Source organism: Paroedura picta, chromosome 1, assembly GCF_049243985.1.
Source record: "Paroedura picta isolate Pp20150507F chromosome 1, Ppicta_v3.0, whole genome shotgun sequence".
Taxonomy (NCBI): Eukaryota; Metazoa; Chordata; class Lepidosauria; order Squamata; family Gekkonidae; genus Paroedura; species Paroedura picta.
Genome location: NC_135369.1, coordinates 28112679 through 28137665, shown reverse-complemented (window position 1 = coordinate 28137665; position 24987 = coordinate 28112679). Strand labels below are relative to the sequence as shown.

The following is a 24987-nucleotide window of genomic DNA, read 5'->3' as shown; positions in this document are numbered from 1 at the left end:
GAAGGAGGGAGGAACCCTGGGGCTGCAGCCATGCACCACTGGGCATTGCACCAAAGCCATGGCTTGCAACTGTGCTCCAACTGGACTGCTAGGCCAATCCCAATGATTTGTGGCTGTAATACAGCAGCTCCTTCTTCACCAGAGGCAGTGTAGGTACTGAAGCAGTGGGATGGAGGTCTTGTAGCTGGCTGCCCCTATTCCTCAGGATTTGCATTTTGGGAATTTGCATGGTTTTTATTGTTATTATTTTTGCCATCAAGTCACAACTGACTTATGGCAAACTTGTAGGGGTTTCAAGGCCAGGGATGCTCAGAGATGGTTGGCTATTTCCTGCCTCCCTGTCCTGACCCTGGTCTTTCCTGGTGGCCTCACTTCCAAATACTGGCCAGGGACAATGCTGCTTAGCTTCCAAGATGGAAAAAACCAGGCTACTGTGGGCTAACCAGGACAGGGCATGATCTTGAGCAATGGAGTTAAAGTGATTTACAGGGAGCAGGCTTTAATGCACAGGAACTCCCCCCTCCTCTGTACTTTCAATGACCATATTCTTTGCCCACCCTGAGACTCAGGCTTAAAACAGGGAAGGTGTTTGGGAATCTTCGTGATTCTTTTTAACACTCAAGTCTGAAGATACACTGCTCTGATTTGGATCAGGGCACACAGGCATGATGAGGGGGGTCGAACTTTTTCTATTCCCACCCATTTTTTACACATCAAAATTGCCTCCCTGAACAATTATTAAGCTTGTAAAAGCAAACGATTGGGGGATTTTGGAGACTAAGAAAAGCTTCGTTGGTGGTCATTCTGGCTAGTGAAGCCTTGTGGCGTGAAAGGGTTAACCTCCTACCTGCTCCCTGCAGGGCTCTGATCAAGACCATGTACCACTTTGAACTGACCACTGGCAGATCTACAATCTCTGGCTTATCTAGTCTGGCCCTTGGGGCAGGGAATGAGGTTGTTTTGCACCTAGCTATCCCTATCTTGTGGTGCAGAGTGGTAAGGCAGCCGTCTGAAAGCTTTGCCCATGAGGCTGGGAGTTCGATCCCAGCAGCTGGCTCGAGGTTGACTCAGCCTTCCATCCTTCCGAGGTCGGTAAAATGAGTACCCAGCTTGCTTGCTGGGGGGTAAATGGTAATGACTGGGAAAGGCACTAGCAAACCACCCCATATTGAGTCTGCCATGAAAACGCTAGAGGGCGTCACCCCAAGGGTCAGACATGACCCGGTGCTTGCACAGGGGATACCTTTACCTTTACCTTTTTATCCCTATCAAATAGGCAGCAACAAAGGAACAGCTAGTAGGAATGATTTCTGGTGGAGGCAGAGGAAGGAAAGGTGATTGTAAGCTGCTTTGAGACTCCTTCAAGTAGTGAAAAGCGGGGTATAAAAACCCAGCTCTGCTGCTGCTCCTGCTGCTGCTGCTGAAGACAGTTGCCCAACAGAGGAATGGGGAACTGTCCAGCCACAGGAGGTCCTGAATGAGTGGAAGGCGGTTGTTCCAGAGAAGGGCAGTTCTTGTAATCTTTGTATATGTTTCGCATTTCTTGTATGTGGGGAAAGTGTGTAGGAGAGCATTGAGAGCCAGCTTGGTTTGTGGTTAGGAGTATGGACTTCTAATCTGGTGAGCAAGGTTCGATTCCCTGCTCCTCCCCCACATGCAGCCGACTGAGTGACCTTGGGCCGCCACAGCCCTGAGAAAGCTGTTCTGGCTGAGCAGTGATATCAGGGCTCTCTCAGCCTCACTTCCCTAACAGGGTGTCTGTTGTGGGGAGAGGAAAGGGAAGGTGACTGTAAGCCATTTTGAGACTCCATCTGGTAGAGAAAAGCGGCATATAAGAACCAATTTTTCTTCTTCGTCTCCTTCATTGAGCCTACTGGCTGCTAGATGAATTCAGAGTCCAATAAGCTGAACCAAACCCCAGCCCATAAGGAACCTAACCCGGCTATTTTAAGTGACCCTGCAGAGGCCTTGGAACAGCCCCAGTCAGCAATCTCTTCACTGCATGAGGAAGAATTTTTTTTGCTCATGCCATGTCCTGGATTGGGAAGGGGGTAGCTCTCTCGAGGGCTGGACTAAGTGAACTCTGGGTTGCCTCGGATTGTATTCATCCCATGCTGTCATAATCTGACCCCGCTTGCTATAGATGCACATTCTTCTTCCGGCCTGATGCTTTTCTTCCAGATTCGGTCTGAATTTCTCTTACGCAGATATGATAGTGATGCAGTGGCAGCATCACAGCGCCTGCTTTCCAAGCCCAAACTACAAGACTCCTTGAATGGCAAGACAGCCAGGCCTGGGAGCTATTGCAAAGTTCATTGCGAACAGGAAGTGATCCAGAACAGGTGGGATGACTGTACTATGCTCTGGGCATCAGCTCGAAGAGGATGCTTCATAAGCCAAATGATCACTGGTCTCTGGAAAACAAAGGTTGGTGTGTGTGTGTGTGTGGGGGGGGTAACCTTCCCAGCTCTCCTTGAATCACTGTTTCCCAGGGAGTTTGAACATGAAGGGCCATTGTTCCCGTTTCCCAGAAAACACTTCTCCCACACTCCCCAAAATTCTTAGCCTTAAGCAAGTTGCTTCCCTAAAACCCTGCTTTGCTTCTCAACCTTCCTTCGAGAAGTGGCAGAGTTTGGATTCATGTTAGAGAAATAGATACTACCTTTTACTGTTATTTTATTTATGTATGAAAGTTGTTTACTGCCCCTCCCAGCATAGTTGGCTCGGGCTGTTTCCAACATTCCATATAGAATAGTACAGCTTGTTCATAAAAATACACTGCAATGAAATGACTTCACTTCAAAGCCTAAAATTGTTAATTTGGTTAAAACAATCCAAGCAATCAGACCAGCTGCTAGCTGATGCTGTTCCTCAGTGCTGTCAGGGTAGTTCTCAGATTTCAGGATCTCGGGGCAGGGGGAATATTCACATGGAGGTGGGACCCTAAGTGATGCTATCGCTGGATTTCATTGGCCTCAACCGAAAGCCTGGTGGAAGAGCTCCGCTTTGCAGGTGCCGCAGAACTGAGTCAGTTCCAACAGGGCCCTCCTCAATTCCAGGACCTCATTCCACCTGATTGAGGCCTGTTGGAAATGGCTGAGCACAATGCTCTTTGTGGGGTATGGTCACAATCTGTACACCGCCCGTGGCGCCACGGGCGCCACGGACTAAATAAAACAGTAAGCCCTCCTGAGGCGGGCTGTGTCCGGGATGAGGAAGGGTCCGGATTGGACCCTTCCTCATGACAGACAATCGGAGGGACCAATTGGCAGGCGCGAAGCGCCTGCCGATTGGTCCCTCCGATTCCCAGGCGCAGCAACTGCGAGCCGCGCGCAGCGCGGCTCGCAGTTGCTCCCGGCCTGACGCGGCGAGAGGCGCGAAGCGCCTCTCGCTGCGTCAGGCCGCCACCCGAGGGAGCCCCCGGCAGTCGCGCGGAGCGCGCCTGCCGGGGGCTCCCTGCCCGTCAACCCGCACGTCAAGATGCCGCCCGTGAAGCCGCCGCCCGTGAAGCCGCCGCCCGTCAAGCCGCCGCCCGTCAAGCCGCCGCCCGTGAAGCCGCCCTGCCCGTGAAGCCGCGGCCCGAGGGAGTCCCTGCCAGCGGCGCGCAGGCCGGCTTGCGGGGGCTCCCTGCCCGGCGGTCTGACGCGGTGAGAGGCGCGAAGCGCCTCTCGCCGCGTCAGAACACCGGGCAGGGAGCCCCCGCAAGCCGGCCTGCGCGCCGCTGGCAGGGACTCCCTCGGGCCGCGGCTTCACGGGCAGGGCGGCTTCACGGGCGCTCCAAAAAAGAAGCATCAGCGGCACCGCTTGCCAGCCCTCCGACCAGCCTCTTGCCTTCGCCGCCGATGGACGCCGCTGCCAAATGCCTCCGCGGCGGGGAGGACGCGCAGACCCGCGATTGGACCCTGAGGAGGGCCTACGACTTGCTTCGTGACCCGCGGCTGAATAAGGTGTGGGGTCGGAGGGTAAGGTGCCCCGGCCGCAGGGGGAGGAGGGGCTCCTTCGCGCTGGCCATGCTCCGCCGGGGGCTGCCCCCAGGGCCGCTGTCCTCAGAAGGGGATCCCACAGGCCTCCCTGGGACGGGACGCTGAACAGCAAGTGCCATTTAGGGGCTGCGGCATAAAAACTCTGCCCAGAAGTTCCCCTCTTCCCGCTGACAGCGAGCCGGCCGCCATTTTCTGCCTCGGCTCCGCCCCACCTCGCTCTGAAAGGAGAAAGCCACCAACAAAACAAGCGTTGCATGCCTCGCCTACCAGTGCGCACCCTGGCTGAGCTCGTGGTGAAGCGCCGGTCCGGTCTGCCCCCCACCGCACCCCCACTTGGCACCCCACAACCCCGGCAGCCACGCGAATGGAGCCTGGCAGGCAGCCCGTGATCCACCAGCTGATCAGCCCTGTCCCACGTGCGCGTCCTTCCCGGGGTCTGTCCCCGTCCCTTAGCGCGCCTGACCTTGAACACGATCCCCTCAGGGCGAGCAGCGGCTTGGCACTGAGCAGTCCCTTATGCTTCGCACGGGGGCCTGGCGCTGCTGGCAGGGACTCCCCTTTAAAAATCTTCGGAAGACCCCGAACTTTGCCACCTTCAGAACACCCCGACGGATTCAAAGATGGCCGCCAACGGCCCTCAGACCGCCCGAGGATGCCCCGCCGCCGCCGCCCGCCCTCTCGAAGGTGAGCTTCCTTGCCCCGCGCTGCCCTATCCCTCCCTATCCCCCAGATTCTAGCGCCCATTGTATTTTTGTTACAATGGGCTCTTTTACTAGTAGTCACATAATACACTGGGCCTAGACCACGTATGGCCTTAAAGGTTAATACCAAGACCTTGAAATGGATCCAGAATTCAATTGGGAGCCAGTGCAGTTGCCTCTAGGCTGGTCAGATGTGGGCCCTTCAAGGTGTTCTCATGCGGACTCATGCACCAATTGTAATTTCCAGATCAGGGCCAAGGGTAGGCCCACATAGAGTGAGTTACAGAAGTCTAATCTGGAGGTGATCATCACTTGGATCACTGTGGCCAAGTGGCCAGGTAGGGTGCTAGCTTTGTCTGGTGGAGAAGGGAAAGTACAAGTTGAGCTATCTTTGAGACCTGGAACCCCAGTGTAAAGATCACACCCAGATTCCTAGCAGATTGTTCAGCCAACAGTTACACACCATCTAAGCAGGGCAATCGGGCTTCCTTTCTTTCCTACCTATCCATGGGACCTCCATCTTGGACTCTGCTTGAGCCAAACTGTCCCCACTTCCAAACAACTGGCAAATGTTTCAGGGGGGAGTCCATCTATCTGTCCATTAGGAGGTACAGCTGGGTACCATCAGCACATTGGTGACACCCAAGCCCAAACCCCTGAACAGCTGAGCTAGAGGGCACAAAAAGGTGTTAAATAAAGTAGGAGAGAGAACCGTGCCCTACGGAACTCCACAAGGGAGCTTGGCATCATCACGATTGATTCTCTTCCACTGCAACTCTCTGTCCATGGCCCTGGAGAAAGAAGATTAGCCACTGAAGGGCTGTCCCCTTTATTTCAGTGTCAGCAAGCAGTAATCAAGAAGCTCATGATCTACCATGTCAAATGCTGCCATGAAGTTGAGCAACACGAGCAGCACCATCCTGACCTGATCCAGCATTCATAGGAGGTCATCTATCAGGGTGACCAAAGAATCTCCACCCTATAGCCAGGACAGAAACCAGACTGGAGTGGGCCAAAGACCTAAGCTTCCTTATGTCACAATTTGGTCTGCAGTTGCATTCCAGCAGATCAGGGCCAAGACCAAAAAGGTCCTTGCCCCAGTTGAGTCCAGTCTCACCCCCTTTGGGCTGGCAACCCTAAGCAGAATTTGGTCCACTGATCTCAACGTTCTAACCCAACTACCGACCCCAACAATTCAAAACTCACAAAAAAGGTCTGACCTGGACCCTTTCTTTCAAGAAAGTTTACTTGGTGAGACCCTTCCACTATCTTCCACTATTTGTGTCCCTACAGTGGCACTCCACAAGTGGAACACCCTTCTCAGACTTACCTTCCTGTCTTCTTCCGGGAAGCATGAGGAAACCCTCTGCTTTGCAATTCCAGGTGGGCCTGTAGCAGTCCAGTAGTATTTCAGAGTCTACTGAAATTTATTACAGCACAAGTTTTGGTGAGCTCTGACTCCCAAAAGCACATGTCACAACAGCAGCTATTCGTCTTCAAGGTGTCACTGGGCTCCCATTTTATACATCATGTTGCCTTGGCCATTGTTTAATTGTTGCCTCCGGTTTTGTCTCGGAAGCTGTTGCTTTTGCTACTTGTCAGGGGCATTGGCAGAGAATGCAACCTCGCCTCCCCACTCTTTGAAGGAAAAATGTCCTGTCGTCTTATCTGTAACCAGTGCTGGTGGCGGTCTGTCTAATCTTCTTACAGGAACAAAGTGAATCCAACAGCACAAGAACACCATTGAATAGCTTGTGCCCCTCCAATGAAGATTTGCATTTCTTCTTTAAACGTTTTTGTTAGCTTGCATTGATTTTCATGTTGATTGATGCAGTTATGCTACATTTTTGTATGCCACTGGTTAAAATGTTTTTAGTGTGTGTGAATTTGAGGAAACTGCATCATTACATGGATTCAGGGGCTGCTGCCCACCAAGCAGCTCTAGGCTGCTGATTAGGGTGCCAGAGGGCAGGGGGTGCCAGGGGCAACCCAGCACCTCTGCCCCAGTTGGCATCTGGCTAGGTGGCATCTGGAGCTTTACCCCCAAGCCAGCTGGCTCAGGGTTCCCTTGTCTGCCAATGAGGTGGGAGAGAATTGGGGAGGAATTGTATTGGAACCTGGAAATAATGGGTGACGCTCTAGGAACCCTCAAATCTTTAAGCCGTTACCATAGAGATTTCAGAGATTCCTAGTGTGTCACCCAATTTACCTAACCACATTGGCAGGCAAATGAAGCCAGATTTACCCAGCCAGTTATAACTTATATACCTTGGCTGCTGTTCCTTGGAAAAATTTAGTATGGCTGATGGGTTCTGGTGAATGAGCCGTCAAGTGGCAACCAGCAGGAAACTAGGGATGGCTACTGGCAGCAGTGGGGTGTCACTTCCAGAAAAAAACCAAAAGTGACATCACATTTCTGTAAAAGTATAGAGTTTTCAATGATACCTAGAGTGGACAGGCTGTTGGCTTGATGGACCTTTTTTAAAATTTATTCTCCCACTACTGCTCTGAGCAGTGACTGGGCACAGGAGCTGGGGTGGGTGGGGGACGGGTGTCTAGCAAGTATGATTAGGTGAGGCAGAATTTTAGTCTGATCAAAAAGTCCTCTTGCACAACTCATGATTCCTCCCATTATAAGCCTTAATATGAATGAACAAGGCCCCAATGTAGCGCTTCTGCCACACCTGCTCAAACATCACACACGTTACCCATTGAAAATGAAGAAAATCCCTCTGGCAGCTGTCAAGCAGAAGGGCTGCTAACAAAAGCAGGACCCACCCCCCAGTGAGACTTCTCTGCATTCACTGAGTGATGGTACATGCCTAAACAGGGCTATACTCTTCTAACTCCATTGAAGTCAATGGGCTTAGAAGCATGTAATTGTTCTAAGGATGGCACTGAAAAGGCATCCAAGCCCTGTAGCATCAGAATCACACCTCCAGGATAAAACGTTAATTTGCCTGAATTTGATCCCAGTTGTTCTGCAAGCTGTGTGTGTGGGTGGACTTACACGGGTGCCGAAAGAAGTTCCATCTTTTAGACGGGAGAAACATTGTTCGGGTAAGATGATTCAAGTCTCACTGATTCTGGAAAATTGGCAATCATTTATGTTTGTGCATCCACACATTGCTGGATATTGTGCTATTGCCGCACCATAACAGTTGTTCACAGCTGGACACTCCTATCTCACAGGAAGATCCAGTTATAAAGGATTGTTATCGCTCAGTAATAGCACAATTAGCTCACGATAGATCGGTGCCACCATGCTGGGTCTAACTAAGAAAACCAGCATACTCACAAAGGGGCTTTGACTCTCAAAAGCTCATATCCCTCCCCCCCACACACACACATGCACACATTTTATTGGTCACTAAGATGTTCCAGGACTTGAAACTAGTAGTATAATCACAGTTACCGTATCTATAATAAGAGTCCATTGAATGGCTAAATCAATGTAAGACATTTTTAAACAGGGTTTCTTTCTCTTTCCTTGCAGGGAAGGACTGTGGCTCAGTGGCAGAGCATCTGCCTGGCATATACAATGACCCAGGTTCAATCCCCAGGATCTCCCATTAAAGCATCAGGTGGTAGATGATGTGAAAGAGCTCTGCCTGAAATCCTGGAGAGATGCTGCTGGTCAAAGTAGACATTGACTTGGGCTTCTTCAATGTTTGTGTGTGTTATCCATTATGCCTATTCTTTGCATTAACTATTTATGAAATAAAGCACCCTGTTAATTGACATTAAATCTTTGGCCTGGAGAAGGTGCTATAAAGTTTAATGTCCCATGCACACTCCTGTTGCAAAGCTGGACATGGTTCAGCCAGGCCAGACTCAAACACCCTCAAACAGAATGTATGTAGCATAATTATTGAAAAGAAATGGAATGCCTTTTTTAAAATCCTTTCCATGGGAAAAATCCCATCGGGAGAGAAGTGGAACATGCTCTTCTAATTATCAGCCCTTCACATTTGACAAAAGGAAAAATAAACACATGGACAAAATGCATCAGAGATGCCTGTCAGCAGAGAGGCCCCAGGGTTAGATCCTGGTGGTTGCTTGTTTTGTGATAACTCAGTGGTTTTAAAATGTCTCCCTGCTCTCAGGACCTCTATGTCCTTCTTCTTTCCCACCCGACCACAGCTCACCTCCCAGCCCCTCAGGACTCCTTTGTTCCAGGACCATTCCCGCCAAGCAGCTGTCCCAGTTCCTCTGTCAAGGGAGTATTATTATAATCCCATCATGCAAGTTCCAAAATAGCCAGCGTGACCATTGGTGAAAATCACAGTTGTGGGAATATCAACTGTTTCCACTGATGTGCTAAATTCTGATGTGGGAACAAAGACATTCCAGTCCAGAAGGCAGGGCATGGTTAGAAGCAGAGTTCCGCTCCAGAATCTGTGACATTGTGAAGGAAAAAGTGTCTTTGAGCATTGATAGACTGGCACTCTTTCAACTCTAAACAATCATAGATAAGTCCTTGGAAAGGGTGTTTCAGTTGTCTACCATCAGAAGAAGGTACCTTCATGAGAAGAGGCCTTTGTGAAAGAAAGTGGTGGCTTAGGTTGAACATATGAAAGAGAAGCTGCAGTCTTCGTCGTAAAGAACACCTGAATAAGAACCTCAAGAACACAGCATAAAAGTATAAAAGTATAAGAGATGCTCACCTGAGTTGGACTTGTGGTCCATCCTATCCAGCATCCTGACTAACACAATGGCCAAACATCGACTGCAGAGGGCCAACCACGGGGCACAGAGACCAAGCAAGGGCTTCCCCTGATGTTGCCTCCAGGCACTGTTGTTCAAAGGTTTACTGCCTCTGAATGGCTACAGGACCTCTCCTCCCTGAATCTGATTGATCCTCTCTTAAAACTGTCTGTGCTCATGGCCTTCACTGCATCATCTGCCGGTGCACTGCACACTTTCAACTGGCAGTGGTGTTATAATAGATATGAGCACATTAGCTTATTTTGAGTAGAATTATTAATAACTAGTAAGCAAGCCCGCTGTAAAATAAATACAGCAGGCGCTGGGCATGGGAGCCCCCGGCAGTCGCGCGGAGCTTCCTTGGCTGGGGGCTCCCTTGGCCGGCGGCCTGACGCCTCTTGCTGCGTCAGGCTGCCGGGAAAGGAGCAACTGCGAGCCGCGCTGCGCACGGCTCGCAGTTGCTCCAGCGGGGTCTCGGAGGGACCAATCGGCAGGCACCTGGCGCCTGCCGATTGGTCCCTCCAGTAGTCTGTCCAGAGGAAAGGGCCAATCGGCACCCTTCCTCATCACGGACACATCCCACCTCCCAAGCCCTTACCCTTTTATTTAGTCTGTGGGTGCCGCGGGCTGTGTAAAGATGATTAGAGTAGAACATCAACAAAAATGACACTACGCAGATTCAGGGAGGAGAGGTCCATCAGAAGATATGAGGGAGCGTGTTGAGAGGGCAGATATGTAATGTACATAATTATCAATACTCTGGTCACAGGTTCACCTGTTCCCATGGTCTTGCCATAAGTTGTACCATGTTCATATGTGATATGTTTACCTGTTCCCTGCTTTCATGTTTCAGTAATTTCCCACAGACCAGGGGCTCAAGGGCCTCTTCTCTGCCCAGAGCTTGTTTTGAAATATCTGACCTCAAAGATGCGTAATTCAGGAATGCTTTATAGAATTTAGGCCCAGCATATGCTTTGTATGGGAAAACCTGCTTGGGAGTTATATGCTTGATATGTTGTTTAGCTGGCAAGAATTCGGAGTGGGGGAGAAATCGCAGGGGAAGCATAAAGGTATGCTTGTAAGCCGGCTCTTTAGTTCCAGCAAGGAAACACCTTGCTCTCTGTGCATTATGTTCTTCAATAAGGAGATTTCTGTCCCCAAGGGTCTGCTTATTGAGAATTCGACAGAAGCCTGACAATAATGCAGACCTGGAAATCTTTTTAGCAGATTTTGTAGCAGACCTGGAAATCTTTTTAAAACCACAATTTGGATATTGATTTGATAAAATGACATGAATATTTGTTTGAATGCAAAAGATTTATTGTGTAGATTCCCCCCGCCCCAGATCAGCGATTGTTTCCTAACTAGATTATTGACTCCCATAAATGAAGTTAAGCCAAAATAAATATTGCCAATCAGGTCTGCAAAATACACCTTTTCCACCAGATTTTTGATTGGGGCCAGTGAAATAGTAACATCGACTGAACCAGAAAGAAGCCCCCTGAATATACTCTAGTTTCAGAAGGACAGACAATACCTGGAATTAATTGTTGTTTCAAACCTATTTTAATTGTGTTTTTTTAATTTGAATTAATGAACTGTTTTCATTATTACGTGAATGTGTTACGAACAATATGCTGAACACCTCCCTGAGCCGGTCGGCTGGGAGCGCAGTATATAAATCAAACCAATAAATAAATCATGCCAGTTACGGCCAAAGGTTGATTGCTTCTGTAAGAGGATTGCTGGGTATCCATTAAAAATCAGACATCTGGTACATATTTGTTTACTCCGAAACTCTGCTGGCGTCCGGATAGAGAAAGTAAAGTCAGGCTGGGTTTGGTGCCAGTGGCAGGCGGGAGGCTTTTCCGAATCCCACGAGACAAAACCTTCATGTCGAAAGAAAAGGTCAAAAAAATATAACCACTGCCATTAAAATTAAGAGAGGAGAATTTGGTTAAAGCAAAGAGGGGATAATGAGAAACAGACATAAGTGAACTTGGAAACCCAACTTTATTTTGTTTCTAAAATGAACATAAAAGAGCAATATAAATATGCTTTGGCATGAGAAAGAGAGAGAGTCTTTGTCCAGGAGTCATTCATTCAGTTCTTCCCGCTCTCGCCCTGCTGGCCACTTCTAAGAGCGGGGTAAAACAACAACAACATAAGAATGAAACGCGTCCAAATTGATTTTTTTTAAAGTCCCAATTTTTCTACAAGGCCTTTATTCGCAAGACATTTTTTTTTCTATACTGATAGAGATACGGTGGCGGGGGGGGGGGCAGTGCTCGTCTGTAATTTCACTTATAATAAATAGTTCTTTTAAATGCATCTAACCGTTATGTACACATTGTCAAGTATCAGGTGAGTTTCAATCTTCGCCTGTTTTAAAAATTGCAAAATGTGGGTCTGGTGGGGGGTTTATGGCCCAAACCAACCCGGGGGCCTCTTTGATTCACCCCAATAAGTGAGCTGCTTGCACAATCAGGAGGAAACCTTTATTGGGCCGAGGTTCGCCTTGTACAGCAGGGGATCAAGTCTCTCCCTGCCCTGCTAAATTCTTACCCTGCAGCAGTGATATTTTCCACTCAGGCACAAAGCAGAGCTTGTTTTCTTTATTTTGAAACATCTGCAAGACAACATGCAAAGGAAACTATCCCGGCTCTTTGGCCAGAGAGGGACTTAACCATGGATTGTGAGTCAGAATTCAGACGAGCAAACTTCACTCTTGCATTCAATAAGCCCTGACTCTTTCCAATGAAACCTTTCCCATTCATTCAGGTTCAATACAGACTCTTGTTCCCTACCTCCCGCCACCCCAGGGTCCAGTTTTATTTTTCTGCAAACCATGTGTTGGTAACCTTGGCCAGTCCTTGATGCTTCCATGCTCCGCTTGTCCATCAGATCACTGGAGCATCTGCCCAACAGGGTAGACTTGCAGGGATTCTGAGCACACAGCGAGCACTTCACTCCTCCGCCCCTTTGGCCTATGTCTGTTGCTCCCACGCCCTCTTTCTCCCCCTGCCTTACTTCATGGTCTCACCTTCAGGCATCACTTCCACCCAACCAGCCAGCAAATGGCTTTCCTGGGCCCAGTCCGCACACAATAGATAATCCACTTTCAAAGCACTTTATAAGTAGATTTTCCTGTTCTGCACAGGAAAATCCAGCTGTCAAAGCACATTGAAAGTGCATTATCCTATGTGTGCAGAATGGGACCTGGGTACTGAATGAGGAACTAAGCATTGAGATTGTTAACCTAAAAGCTACTGGGGAACGACAGATCATTGCCTCTGTTCGCCACATGCCACTTGCTCATTCTGAAAGGTCAAGCTGTTGATTTCCCTCTACCTCCCCTGCCCTCAATGGTAGCGCCCTCGTCCTCACCAGTAGTCAATCCCTGAGAATTTTTCCGTGTGTTCATGGGTAAAAATGAATGGCTGTAACATGAGGACACAATATTGAATGTATTACTTTCCCAGGTGACCTCCCAAATGTTTATAGTAAAATCCTTTCTGATGGGCTGGTTGCGCATAACCTGAAGTAGCCCAGGCTCTCATCAGATCTCAGGAGCTGCAGAGGATCAACCTGGGTCAGTGTTTGAATAGGAGATCACCAAGGAAGGCCAGGGTTGCTACAGGTTCACCATGCTGGCTGCAAGTTGGCAGCGCTTGACACTGTTAAGTTTGCTTTTGAGGTTTCTTGTCCTAAAATTACCACCCATTCCTCTGATTCTAATCTCTGGTTGTGTTGAACAGACAGAGGTCAAAGCACCCTGTGCTTAAAGAAAATTAAAGAGCCCCTGGAAAGCCAGGGACCCTTGACCTGCCTTTGTTGCAGCTAGTAGTGCATTTAAAAAGCATGGAAATTATGCTAGATGTGCAGAAGCTGGTGAAGTTAGGAATCCACTAGAAACAAGCAAGAGAAAGCAAACCCAGCAAAACAAATTACCAGCAAGTGTCTTTACACAGAACTTCTTCCAGCCAAAGCAACCTCCCCTAAGGAGTCTTCTCCAGGGTGAAGAAGCATTTTGCTTGGTGAAAGGCTGTTTCAGCTGGAGGAGACTTCTCACTTTGCTTAGCTGGATATAGTAAGATAAATGCCATTCTTGCTCCAACCCTATCCTAGGCTGCCTTCTGAACAGCCGTAAATCCCACAACATGAATCAGATTGTGTGTGTGGCACTCTCAAAAATTAATGGGGTTGAATGCATTGGGAGCCGTCTTTCTCCAACTGTTGGCAGCTTAAGTTTAGCTCTGCAAAGGAGCTCATGGGTCCATGTGCTAAAGATAATCACCACCCTTCACAATGGCCATAGGGGCAAGATGGCTGTAGGTGGCTTCAATAAGGATTTTAAAAAATCCATCATCTGTTAGCATTGTTCCAACAAGATTCTTCTAGGTAGCTCACATCATTATACTCATCAAAGAGGAGAAATCACAGAACTCTGCAAAACAGGATGGTGAAGGCATCAGGTGCCTTGTGGGTTATACCAGAAAACACCTTGCCACAAACTCAAATGAGCCCTACAAGATCTCAGTTTGCTGTAGGATCATGTGGCATTGATTGGAGGAATCTTAAGGAGCTAATTGCTTGGTGGGTACATAATGTTGAGATGTAGCAGAGAAAATATAGGTGGTGTTGGGAAAGGGGGGCATATAGACCAACCAAACTTTCTGCAGTCCTCTCTCCTTCCCAATGAAGCAGTAAATGTTTGCTTAAAAAAAAAAAACTGACCCAAAACAAAGGCACAAGATATTGGTCAAAGAGAGCTGGTAGATGTACCAGGGTAGGAAAAAGCAAATATATCTACATGTCTGTGAAAGTTCTTGCCATTGAGAGTTGACCATACTCTTAGTCTAGTTCCATTATCCAGGCAATCCAGTAGGGTGTGCACAGCACCCTATGAACACTGGTCAGATCTTACTACAGAGTGTAAACAAAGGGGTAGGAGGGGTAAGCCTAGAAGATGACTTCAGACCTTCAGGCCAGCAATCTTTGGGTTTCAGGACATTTCCTGGCTGGGGCAAACAGTAGGCAGCTCCCCACTTTCTTGTCTACTGAAGCAAATGCTGGTTGTGTGAATTGGCCTTTGAAGCTCTCATTTTGGATTTGGTACATGGTCATAGTGGCTACTGCAGTTTCGAAGAAGTTGTCATTTGGCAAATACTGTATGAAGGCAACACAGTCTACCATAAGTGACAGCAGAAAAGCTTCTTCTGGTCCAGGGAGCAGCCCTGACCTTCCATAGGGCAAGGGGATGCTGCTTGACCAGCTCTGGCCCATGGCTCACAATTCCTTGCTGTAGTTCCTCCATCTGGCCAGAGGTGGCAATTTTTAAATCTCAGTCTAACAAAACTATGCAAGTTCCACCATCTTGAGATCCAGTATAAAGTGGGAAATAAGTTGAGCAGATACTGGTTATGGAACATTTCCTGTGCCTTGTGTTCTGTCCTTAATGGTAGGCATCAAAATAAGGAGGCAGCATAGTTTGAAATAGCAGCACAGTTTATTAAGTGCAGTTTCTTCTCTGCCTGGAGCTGCAGTAACAACTTACTTTCTCCCTATGGCTCCTGATAGCAAGTCCTGGAGTGACCTACAGCAGTCTAAAACACCAGCCTGGATGAAAGTAACAGAGCTATCAAAACATCACACTTGACAGACAAAATCATTTTCAACTCAGATGTGAAAGGAACCATCAAGGGAAGGCTCTGGCAAGAAGTATGATGTGTCTGCTTTGAAGGAGGACAGGAATTCTAATAAAATCTTGCTGAAATATGGAACACTTCTGCTGGCAGAAGCCCAGGTGGCACCTAATATAGGGGAGGACTTTAAGTGAGAAAGGTTGTTTGCAACAGTGCACAATTTTTCAGCATGTATTTGTGCTATTGCTATGTCTGCTAGATTGCTGTTTCTTTGTGTATGGCAAGTAAAAGAATAATTTTGCGTGTATGATGCCTCAAAAATGCTCCTTTGCTGAATGAAGGTGTGGTGGATCTGACCTTTTTAAGAACTACTCCTGAGTAGCCTCTGAAGAAAAAGTCAGAAATCCTGTGTGAATGTCTTTATGAGCAACCCCCATGAAACACAGGGATAATTCCAAGAGAGCTTAGGCAACGTGAGGCAGCATGGTCATAGAAAAGAAACATAAGGGACAATCAATGAGTTGATGTGTAAAAGCAAGCACGAATACCCAAAGTGTTTTGAGTTATTTGGGCAATTTAAAAAATTTAACTAAAAAGAAATCCAGTGTGACATTTTATCAGTTGATCTACAAATCACAAGAATTGGGAAATATCAGAATAATATCAATTTTTATCATGGCTTGGGGGGGGGGAAGAGAGACATTATGTTAATTATGTTTCTAAGAATGGATTGTTAAATCACTAAATTTCCAATACATATGGGACCCAGGTTATGCTGAATGTTAATGATCACTTTCTTTTGTAGCCATTCACTGCTGGGATTCTACCCTCTCTTCCCCTGCTTTCACACTCTTTGTTTTGGCCTGGTTAGGGTTCTTCTCTTCTTCTGCTTCTAGGTAACCATGAATCATGATGTTACACAGCCTCTCTGATTTGGCTATGTGGGATGGTAGATGAGTTTCCTTCAGGCCAGGCTGGATTCTGGAGATTTTTGGTGGAGGGATCACTTGGGCATGAAACTGGGGTTATTGTGGGTGGGCAGGTAGTTGTGAGTTCCTGCATTGTACAGGGGATTGGACTAGATGACCCTGGAGGTACCTACCAGCTCTATGATTCTATGACAACAGTGATGGCAAACAAAGCTAATTGAGGGTGAGGGTACATGGAGAGAGATAGCACTGGACTAGTCACATGGGTGATCCCAGTCAGGGCATTTAGTACTCTTATTCTGCACATTAACCTATTTTTGCATTCCCTTAAAATGGGAACTGGGAGACACTCTTCCCCACTGACAACATCTGAGAAAAGCACCCAGTTTTTGACTCAGCAATAGCTCGGCAATAGCTGTTTTCAAGTGAAAGTTTAGATTACCTGTGGATGTAGTGAGGAAACAAAGAAAAAAGTTCTCAACAAGCCTTTCAGTAGTTGATAATATAGGATATATCTGTTTCTGCAAATGGCCAGTTAAATACACTGGATGATTTTTTGTTTCCATAGACCTTTGGGATAGTTCCTTCTGCTTCCTAAATGCATAGTTTCCAGGTCAAACTACATAATACGTATTTTTGGAAAGTTAGATCCGAGGTACCCAGATCCAACTTGCTTTCCCTATGGCAGGGAACATCATTTCCCCTGCTGCAGGGAACATTATTTTGAAAATTAGTGAGAACCCAGTTCAGCTCAGATCTCAATTTCAAAGAAATTGTCATTTGACAAAGACTGTATGAAGGCAAAAATTCATAGATCAGCAAAAATTCATAATGACAGCAAGAAACACTTTTCTGGCATTGACCTTTCATAGGGCCTTTCATAGATTTATAGGGGCTTCTGCCTTCTTCCCTACTCCATTTTCTTGGGCTGAAATGGCTCTGGGGTGAGTTATCTCCCCACTTTCGGATCAGCAAGTCAGGTCTCAAGAGCCCAAACCTGACTCTCCCAAAACTATCATGTAGTTTGGTCCATGTTGCAAGACAAGAATGATCACAGACCACTTTACCGTCTTTCTTAAATGTCAAGGCAGGTTAGGATTATCTCCGCTATCACCATATTTCATAGCCGTATCCGACAAATGATTGGTTCTCCTCATATTTTTAGAACCACCATATCTGAATGCTTACCACAGACTATTTCATACTGTTTATAGCAAGAAACCCAGAACTGGTCCTGTGTATTCGTGGGTTGGTGTGTGACGGATTGCACTTTTAAGAATCTTAGATGTTCTGTATAAACAGCCGAAGGACTGTGAAGAGTTAATTCTTCACAGAAACTGAGAGCCTTGAGTAACAGGCTTCTCCAAGCAATCTGATTGGTTAGTATTAGCTGAGCAAAGATAGACTTGAGAGCTGAATGCTGAGGGAAAAGTCAGTCATATTTCTGCTTTGAGTATTAACAGTCTGATTTTAGCCCTAGCTGAGACGAGTCAATCATTGACCGTTTCGGAATTCAACCCTGACTGAGAGGATTTAACACAGACAGGAGAACTGGGGAAGTGGCAAGAGTAGGTAGTTAGATTGAGACCCCATTCATGCAAAAAAGGGAGTAAATCTTCTTGTGAGTCAGTTAAAAACTCAAGACCAGTACTGGTGTTTCACGGGAAGGGATTTGGGTACTGGAAAGAGTGCACCAGCCTTCCTGAAACCAAACGAGGATACTCAAAGAAAGTGTACTGAAGTGTTTGAAGAAAACAGTAGGAGGAAAAGCCTCTTCATATTTCTCATTGGCCTGAAACATAAGAACTAAAGTCTGTGCATGTACTGGTTTTACCTTAGAAATTTCAACCCCTGATTTCACATGATCTTTCCCCTCTATGTTAAAGTATTTTGTTATTTTTGAATTTCAAGATGTCTCGTCATTTAAGTTGCTCCCGAATCTTCCTTCAGGTTCCTGGGCTGAGCCAACAGCCAAAATATTGTACAGAGGAGGGGAGTGACAGCTAGAGTTCTTCAGCAAAGAAGAAAATACATTACTAGGGTGTCTCAGTCAGTAAAGGGAAAGAAAAACAGAGGGAAACTCTTGCCTTTGAAGGAAAGAAGTGGACAGGGCCCTCAGAGGGTGCCTTAGCTGTTTCCATCTCTCCAATACTGTCTATTGTCTTGGATCTGGAGAGTGCTCTCCATGAGAAGTCTCTACTACAGAGCATGCTTCCATTCTTCTGCTAAAACTTCCATTTTTGCAAGGGCCCACTGAAAACCATTCCTCATCCATGAACTGGAGGCTTAGAGGAGAAAGAATGTTCCACGACAGACACTAGCTTGCATGGAACTCATTCAAAGGATCCAAGGCATTGCGATTCCCAAGCAATTGTCTGTCATATTCACTCTGTGGTGTTTGTGACAACTCCATGCCTTGGTCCAGGTCCAGTGTTTTAGACTCTGCTGGTTAAGTACATGCTAATCCATTCCTGGACTAAACGAAATTCTACAAATGACTTTAGTTGTAATTCTAGGCATAGGCTATCTAAAATGCAGTGTTTTAAACCTATGCCATCTCCTGATTCTCATCCATAAGACTCCTTTCACAGTTTTAAGTATACAAATTCCAGCACAGAAATAGTGAATGTCTGCAAAATCCAAGATGCAAAAAGCCCACAAAATCAGTCTTGGGATAGCTAAATGGCAGCTCCAACCCCAAGCACATATTGTGTATGCGTGAGTGTGAGTGTGAGTATGAAGTTTCATCAATCCATTTCCAACTTATTGAGACCCTATGAATCAATTACTTTGAAAACATCCTATCATTTACTTCCTTGCCTCAGGGCTTGCATATGGAGGGCCATCCGTGACATTCTTGATTGAAACAATCCACCTCATCTTGGCTCTTCCTCTTTTCCTGCTGCCTTCCACTTTTCCTAGCATTATTGTCTTTTCCAATGACTCTTGTCTTCTAATAATGTGACCCAAGTATGAGAGCCTCAGTTTAGCCTTTTTTGGCTTCTAATAGTTTAGTTTAGATTTGTTGTAAAGCCCACATATTTTTGGCAGTACACAGAATCTATAAAACTCTTCTCTAACACCACATGTCAAAGGAATCCACTTGCTTTGTGTCAGTTTTCTTCATTGTTCAACTAATGGGGAGTAGTATGGCATAAAGTATCTTGATCTTTGATGCCAGCAACACAGTCTTACCCTTAAGACTCTTAAGAATCTGCCCTTCCCAGTCTCATTCTACTTTTGAGCTTTTGGTTGCAGTCTTCCTTTCAGCTGATAATAGAGACAAGGGATACAAAATCTTTTATCAATTTCAGTTTCTTGCATCTGTTAGCTGTAGTATTTCGTCTGAGTTAGCATTTAGCCTGTCTTAGGCTTCCATGATCAGCCCTGGAATAAGTGAATGTAGAATGTAGAAAGCTTTGAGCAGGCAAAAAGAGTCCTCGCACATCTGAGGTTTGATGTTAAGGTATGGAAGAAAGCTTGAACCCTGGCAGCCTACTTTCACCTGTTAAAATTAAGTCCTGGTTAAACTGCATTGCAGAGATTATCCTCTGCCCTTCCTTACTCACAGGAAACACAGGGAGTGGCTTTTTCTACCTTGCAATCCTTACTTCCTTACTCACAGGGAGTGGCTTATTCTACCTTGCAATCCATGACCGCTTACCAACTGTGACTGTTTGTCAACACAGAATGCGCGGTACCATGCAGACAGTAATATGGTTGTTTAATGCATATAGGAGGGTGACAATGCAATCCTAAGAAGAGTCACACCGTTCTAATCCACTGGAAGTCAGCCGGTTCAGAAGGGTGCAGTTCTGTTTAGGATATCACCGTAAGAGATACTGGCACTTTGTCGACATGGCTGGATCGGAGGCTGCGTCGGTTGTAATTTCTAATTGTGTTGGGCTGTGAGTTGCACGTCTTGCATCGTTTGGTCACCCTTTCCTCCACCTCCTTGCTGCTTGGCCATCCCTGCCCCAGCCCTATGGCCCAATGAGGCATCCTGGAGTCTCCGTCTGCCACTCAGCCAGCCATGCATTTTTTTCTCTGCTTTGTGTACGTGACAACGGGCGAGTTGCCTCCGCCACGGCAGCCAGGGTCATGTGTGTGTGTGTGTGGGGGGGGGGGAAGCTTTAGCCTAAGACGGTCTTAGCCTGATTTGCTTGTTGATGCATGAGCCAGTTTTAGCCAGGGAGCCTGGCTATCCTGAGTGCTCCCTCTCCCTCTCTCTCTCTCTCACGCTCTCTCTCTCTGTGCTTTCTTTCTGCTTCCCTACCTTCTGTGTTGCTCCGTGTGCCAAAGTTAGCAGGATAGAAGGGAAATGAAAGGGTGTTTTGAAGCCAGCTAACGCTCTTAGCTTTGAAGCAAGCAACCATAACCGTTGATCAAGGGGCGGCAGGGAGGGGGAGAAGTCAGTGGAACTTGCTTAGGGGAGCCAAGGACTAAGGAGCCAAGGTGAAAGGAAATTGCCCAGCCAGGTTAAGCGTTCTGCGTGAGATTTTTAGTCCCTCATTTCCTCTGCTCCTCTCCCAGCTCAACCCACAGGCCAACTGAAGTTTTCATGTTGCCTTGCCCGAACCATAACAACCTATGGTCAGGCAAGGTGGTCACTGGCAGTCTTCAAGCAAAGGTTGGATACACACTTTTCTTGGATGCTTTAGGATGCTTTGGGCTGATCCTGCGTTGAGCAGGGGTTTAGACTAGATGGCCTGTATGGCCCCTTCCAACTCTATGATTCTGTGATTCTGTGATTCTAAGGTCTACCTTCCTCTGCCTTGTGAGTCAGCACAGCTTCTCTTTCTGACATTGTCTGCAGCACATGACTGGCCTGCTCTGCAAGATTCGCAGGTTGCCCTCCTTGAAATCATAGCCCATGAACATCAGTATGGAAGGAAATGTCTTTCGCTCCGGGGCACTGTCCTGCTTCCCTCAACACAGACCAAGGAAAGGCAAGTTCACGCAGCCACTGGAGCAGATGCTCCTTTTGTGACGAATCTCCAGATTATTTCAGTCTGTCTCTGGATTATGAGTCATGGTGGTCTTTAAAGGTTGATGGAGCTGACATTTGAAGGTGTTTCCAAACCGTGACACTGTTTTTTCGTGGTGAAGTGGGACCTGTTCAGAATAAGGGGGGCATCCAAGTGATATGATAGACAGCTTGCTCTTTGGAGGACTTCACTTAATGACATCTCCAGCAAGGGGTGGGGGGTGGGGGAGGAATCTTTCCTGGGTAAGAAAGGCCTCAAAGTTGAAGTACATAAGTACATGAAAAGATTGGGGGCAACTTCCATACCTACGGAGGGGAGGATCCCCACCCACTCATGATATGACGAAGCTCAGAGAAGGGGCCCTCACCCTTGTTAACCTTGTGGGGACTGAAGAGGTTTTGGAGAATGGGTGTCATCACAAAGTGGCTGCCATGAGAGCCAATTGCAAAATTATGGGTGTTCTGTGATGGAGGTAGCTATTTCTTCACGAGTGCTTCCTGAAGACATGACACCAATGATGCCTGCCCTCTTCGGTACCACCCAACCCAATGAAACAGAAGAACAACAGGACTGGCTCTTTGCTTTGGAGAGGTGGTACCTGGGGGAGAAACAAGGGAATGCCAGGAACTTGGTCTGCAGGTACCATGTTAGGAGTCACTGGCTTAGAGGCACAATGACAGAACCCTTGTCTGCCCGCCGGTAATCCCAGATTCAAGCCCTCCAATTAGAAGGATCTCCCATGACTAGCCTTGGGAAGACTCTTGTTTGCAAGAGAGCTGCTGCCAGACGGAGTTGACAATACTGAGTCCCATGGGCCCACAGTCCATCATGGTGTAAAATTTTATGATTTTACACCCTGCTCTGTAATCAGAGTCCCTCCAAAAGTGGCTTACAATGAAAGTTTATCACAATTTTTTTGCTGAGAGGTACAAACTCATTGATTTGATGTCCCTCTCCCAATCTCTACGATAAATTCCACCCATTATTGCCCCATTGGGGAGACTGGTGGAATATTGGGAAGATGGAGCTATCAGTTGGTAGATATGATAGCGACCATTCACATGAGTACATGCAACTGCCTTGTACTGAATCAGAGCATTTGTCTATCACAGTCAACATTGTCTCCTACGGCTGGCAGCAGTTCCCTAGAGTCTCAGAAATCTTTCACCTTACCCATCACTCGATCCTCCTTTAAGCTGGAGAGGCTGGGAATTGAACCTGGGATCTTCTCAATGCCAAGCAAACATTCTATCACTGAGCCACAGCCTGTCCCCCAAGAGGTTAACCCTCCACTCTCATTCCTGCCTTCCAGTTTCTGGTGGCTTTTAACAACTGGGCTCTAAGTGTCCTTGCACTGGAGGTGCCCCACTGCAAGAGCACTGCCAGCTTTCCTCAGGAGAGACCCAGGAGGTTTTAAGGCCTGCCAGAACACTGACAGTCTAAGTTTTCAATATACAGGCAAAGATGCTGTTTGAAATGGGACCGTTCTGCAAAAGCTGCATCCTTCGGTTCTTCTAAGGATGTGCATCAACTCTTGGGAGAGAACCAAATGGAAGATTCCATCCCCCAGCAAGAATACTAGCAGTGACTGTGTGAATTAATCCAGAGGTCATGGATTGATAAAGGTTAACACTGGGGAGGTGTTTAATCGAGGTGGCTTTCTAACACAAGTCACTGGCCAAGGTCAACTCGTTGGAGGTTTAGGTCTACCAAAGTTTGTCTCAGATTTCTCTCAGACAAGCAGAATGCACCCCTGGCTAACCCTCACCTGCTTTGCATGGGTTTTATGGCTCCTCCTCACTCAGAAAATCCCCAGTGCAGTTGAAAATATGTTCTGCCCTTATGTCACATCAGACTCCTCTGGCTTGACAGTGTGCAGATGCCACATCAGGACAATGTGATGAACCCTTAACATTCAAAAGCAGCCACTGAAGCTGCGTTAAGTTGGGGAAAGACAGATTTGAGCAGGAAGGGCACTCTCAATTTGAACCTCTGCAGATGGCACAAAGCAGGAGAGAGAGACCGAGGGAGGGGTAGAATCTTGAGTCCCACTGACTAGGTTTGGGGAGTGTTCGAGTGTTCCAGCGTGAAATTTTCGGTAATGGACCCGCATGCACAAAAGGACCGAGGATAGGCCCATCCATACGTGTAGCATATGGACACCCTCACAAAAGCACGTACACAATCAGGGCTGCTTTGTACACTTGAGTACCCTGAAACCTATTCCTGAGTGAAAGATCCATAACAGCAGTGTCATATGTGAAGAGAACACAGTCATCGCAATGCAACTTTTGCTAAGCAGAAACCCAGCCTCTTACCTTAAATAACCTGCATCTATAGACCGGTGGGCAGTTCCTACCAGATGCCACTTGCACATGTCCTGTCCCCAGGAACAGATTCCGCACCCTCCGAAAGATGCACATGAGACCCAGCTACATACCAGGGAAGATCAGCTCAGAGGGCATTTTGGGGACCTAGAGATTGGAGTGGGAAGGTGCTGTGTTAATGTCTCCCCCCTCCCCCCCCAAGACACACACATGCAGTTTTAATGGACTGGGATGGGAAGAAGGGCCCCACCCTTCCGTCAGTCCTCAGAGGTATACGTCTAGATGCAAACACTCCGCTCCTGAGAGAACCCCGCCCACAACCCCGCCCTACGCAGTCCTCCCAGGAGGGTGCAAAATTTTATTTTCAAGTTTTCACATTTTTGTGGAGTTGCTGCAGAAAGAAAGTTTAGAAGTTTAAGCAACCTAAACAGTGTGGGGAGGGGAAACGTTCCCTGCCAGGGGAGAACAGGCTCATTCGGTGTACCCACCAGAGGGGTAACCCCCATTCCCCCCACCCATCTAGGTCCACATGGGAACCCCATTGAAACCACCCCTGGCTCCCTCCGTAGAGACCTGGGCAGCTCCGTGCTCTGCTGCGTCGCCCAGGATGGCCAGCTCATTGCCACCTGCCTATTTACTTCCTTTCACGGTACACACCCAAGTCGCATGCTTTTTCTTCCCCTGCATCAATAGCATCAGTATAAAGTCCAGGTTTGGTTGTCATTTAATTTGTCTGTCTCCACTGATTTCCTTCCTTGCTCTGTAGTTAAGGATCGTCTTTAAGCAGTTCCTCAGTTTCACACAGAGCTGCGGCGCTTCATGAGTCCTTGGAAAGCCGACAAGCTATGAAGTCCCGTGGAAACAGAGCTTATGGCTGAGCGCTGCGCATTGCAGAAGCATCTGTTGGACGGCGTCTCAGGGTAGTGGCCGGGCGAGGAGTGGCTCTGTTCCATGCAGGTGTCTGAGGTGGAGAGGTCTCTGGGGATGATCATAGGGATAGAGTACTGCAGCTTCTCCCGGCTCTTGTACCAGAGGCAGGAGCACATGGACTGGAAGTGGAGAACCTCGGCGTAGACATTCCGGAACCCCCCTCGGCCACCGCCGCTCCCCCCGCCCATGCCACCCCCGAGCGCGGCAGCGGTCGAGGAAGCCGTCGTGTCCGTGGTGTGGACGCTGCTGGCCTGCCCGTTGCGATTGAGCAGGGCCCGGTGCTCAGCGTCCCGCTTTTCGTCCTCGGCGTTCATGGTCATGAAGCGGAGCACCACCAGGTTGAGGAAGGCCCCAATGACGGTCAGCCCAGTCAAGATGTAAATAAAGCTGAAGGCCACATACTGGGGCTTGGTCTGGAGGGCGTGCTCCTTCTGAAGGGCCACGTAGTCCCCAAAGCCGATGGTGGTGAGGGTGATGAAGCAGTAATAGTAGGCCTGGAAGAAGGTCCATCGCTCGTAGTAGGAGAACGCCGCGGCTCCGATGCAAAGGGTGCTAATGCAGGAGAAGAACCCGATGGTGACCATGTTGGCCATGGACACTTCGGGACGCCTCATGCCAAGGCACTTCTTGATATGGTGGAGGAGGTATCTCACAAAAGTGTTGATCCTCTCACCCAAGCTCTGGAACATTACCAGGGTAAGGGGGATTCCCAGCAGGGCATAGAACATACAGAAGACTTTCCCACCATCGGTGCTGGGGGCTGCATGGCCGTACCCT

The 24987-nt window shown here is 47.7% G+C and overlaps 1 protein-coding gene across 1 annotated transcript in view; it reads right to left on the bottom strand.

Annotated features, from left to right (window-relative positions):
* Positions 1 to 11385: 11385 nt before the first annotated feature.
* The window catches only part of KCNK3 (potassium two pore domain channel subfamily K member 3), an 89437-nt gene continuing 75835 nt past the window's right edge, over positions 11386 to 24987 (bottom strand). The window contains exon 2 of the mRNA XM_077331030.1: positions 11386 to 24985. Coding sequence (XP_077187145.1) covers positions 24078 to 24985 — 908 coding nt within the window. The 3' untranslated portion in view covers positions 11386 to 24077. The remainder of the gene's footprint in view (positions 24986 to 24987) is intronic.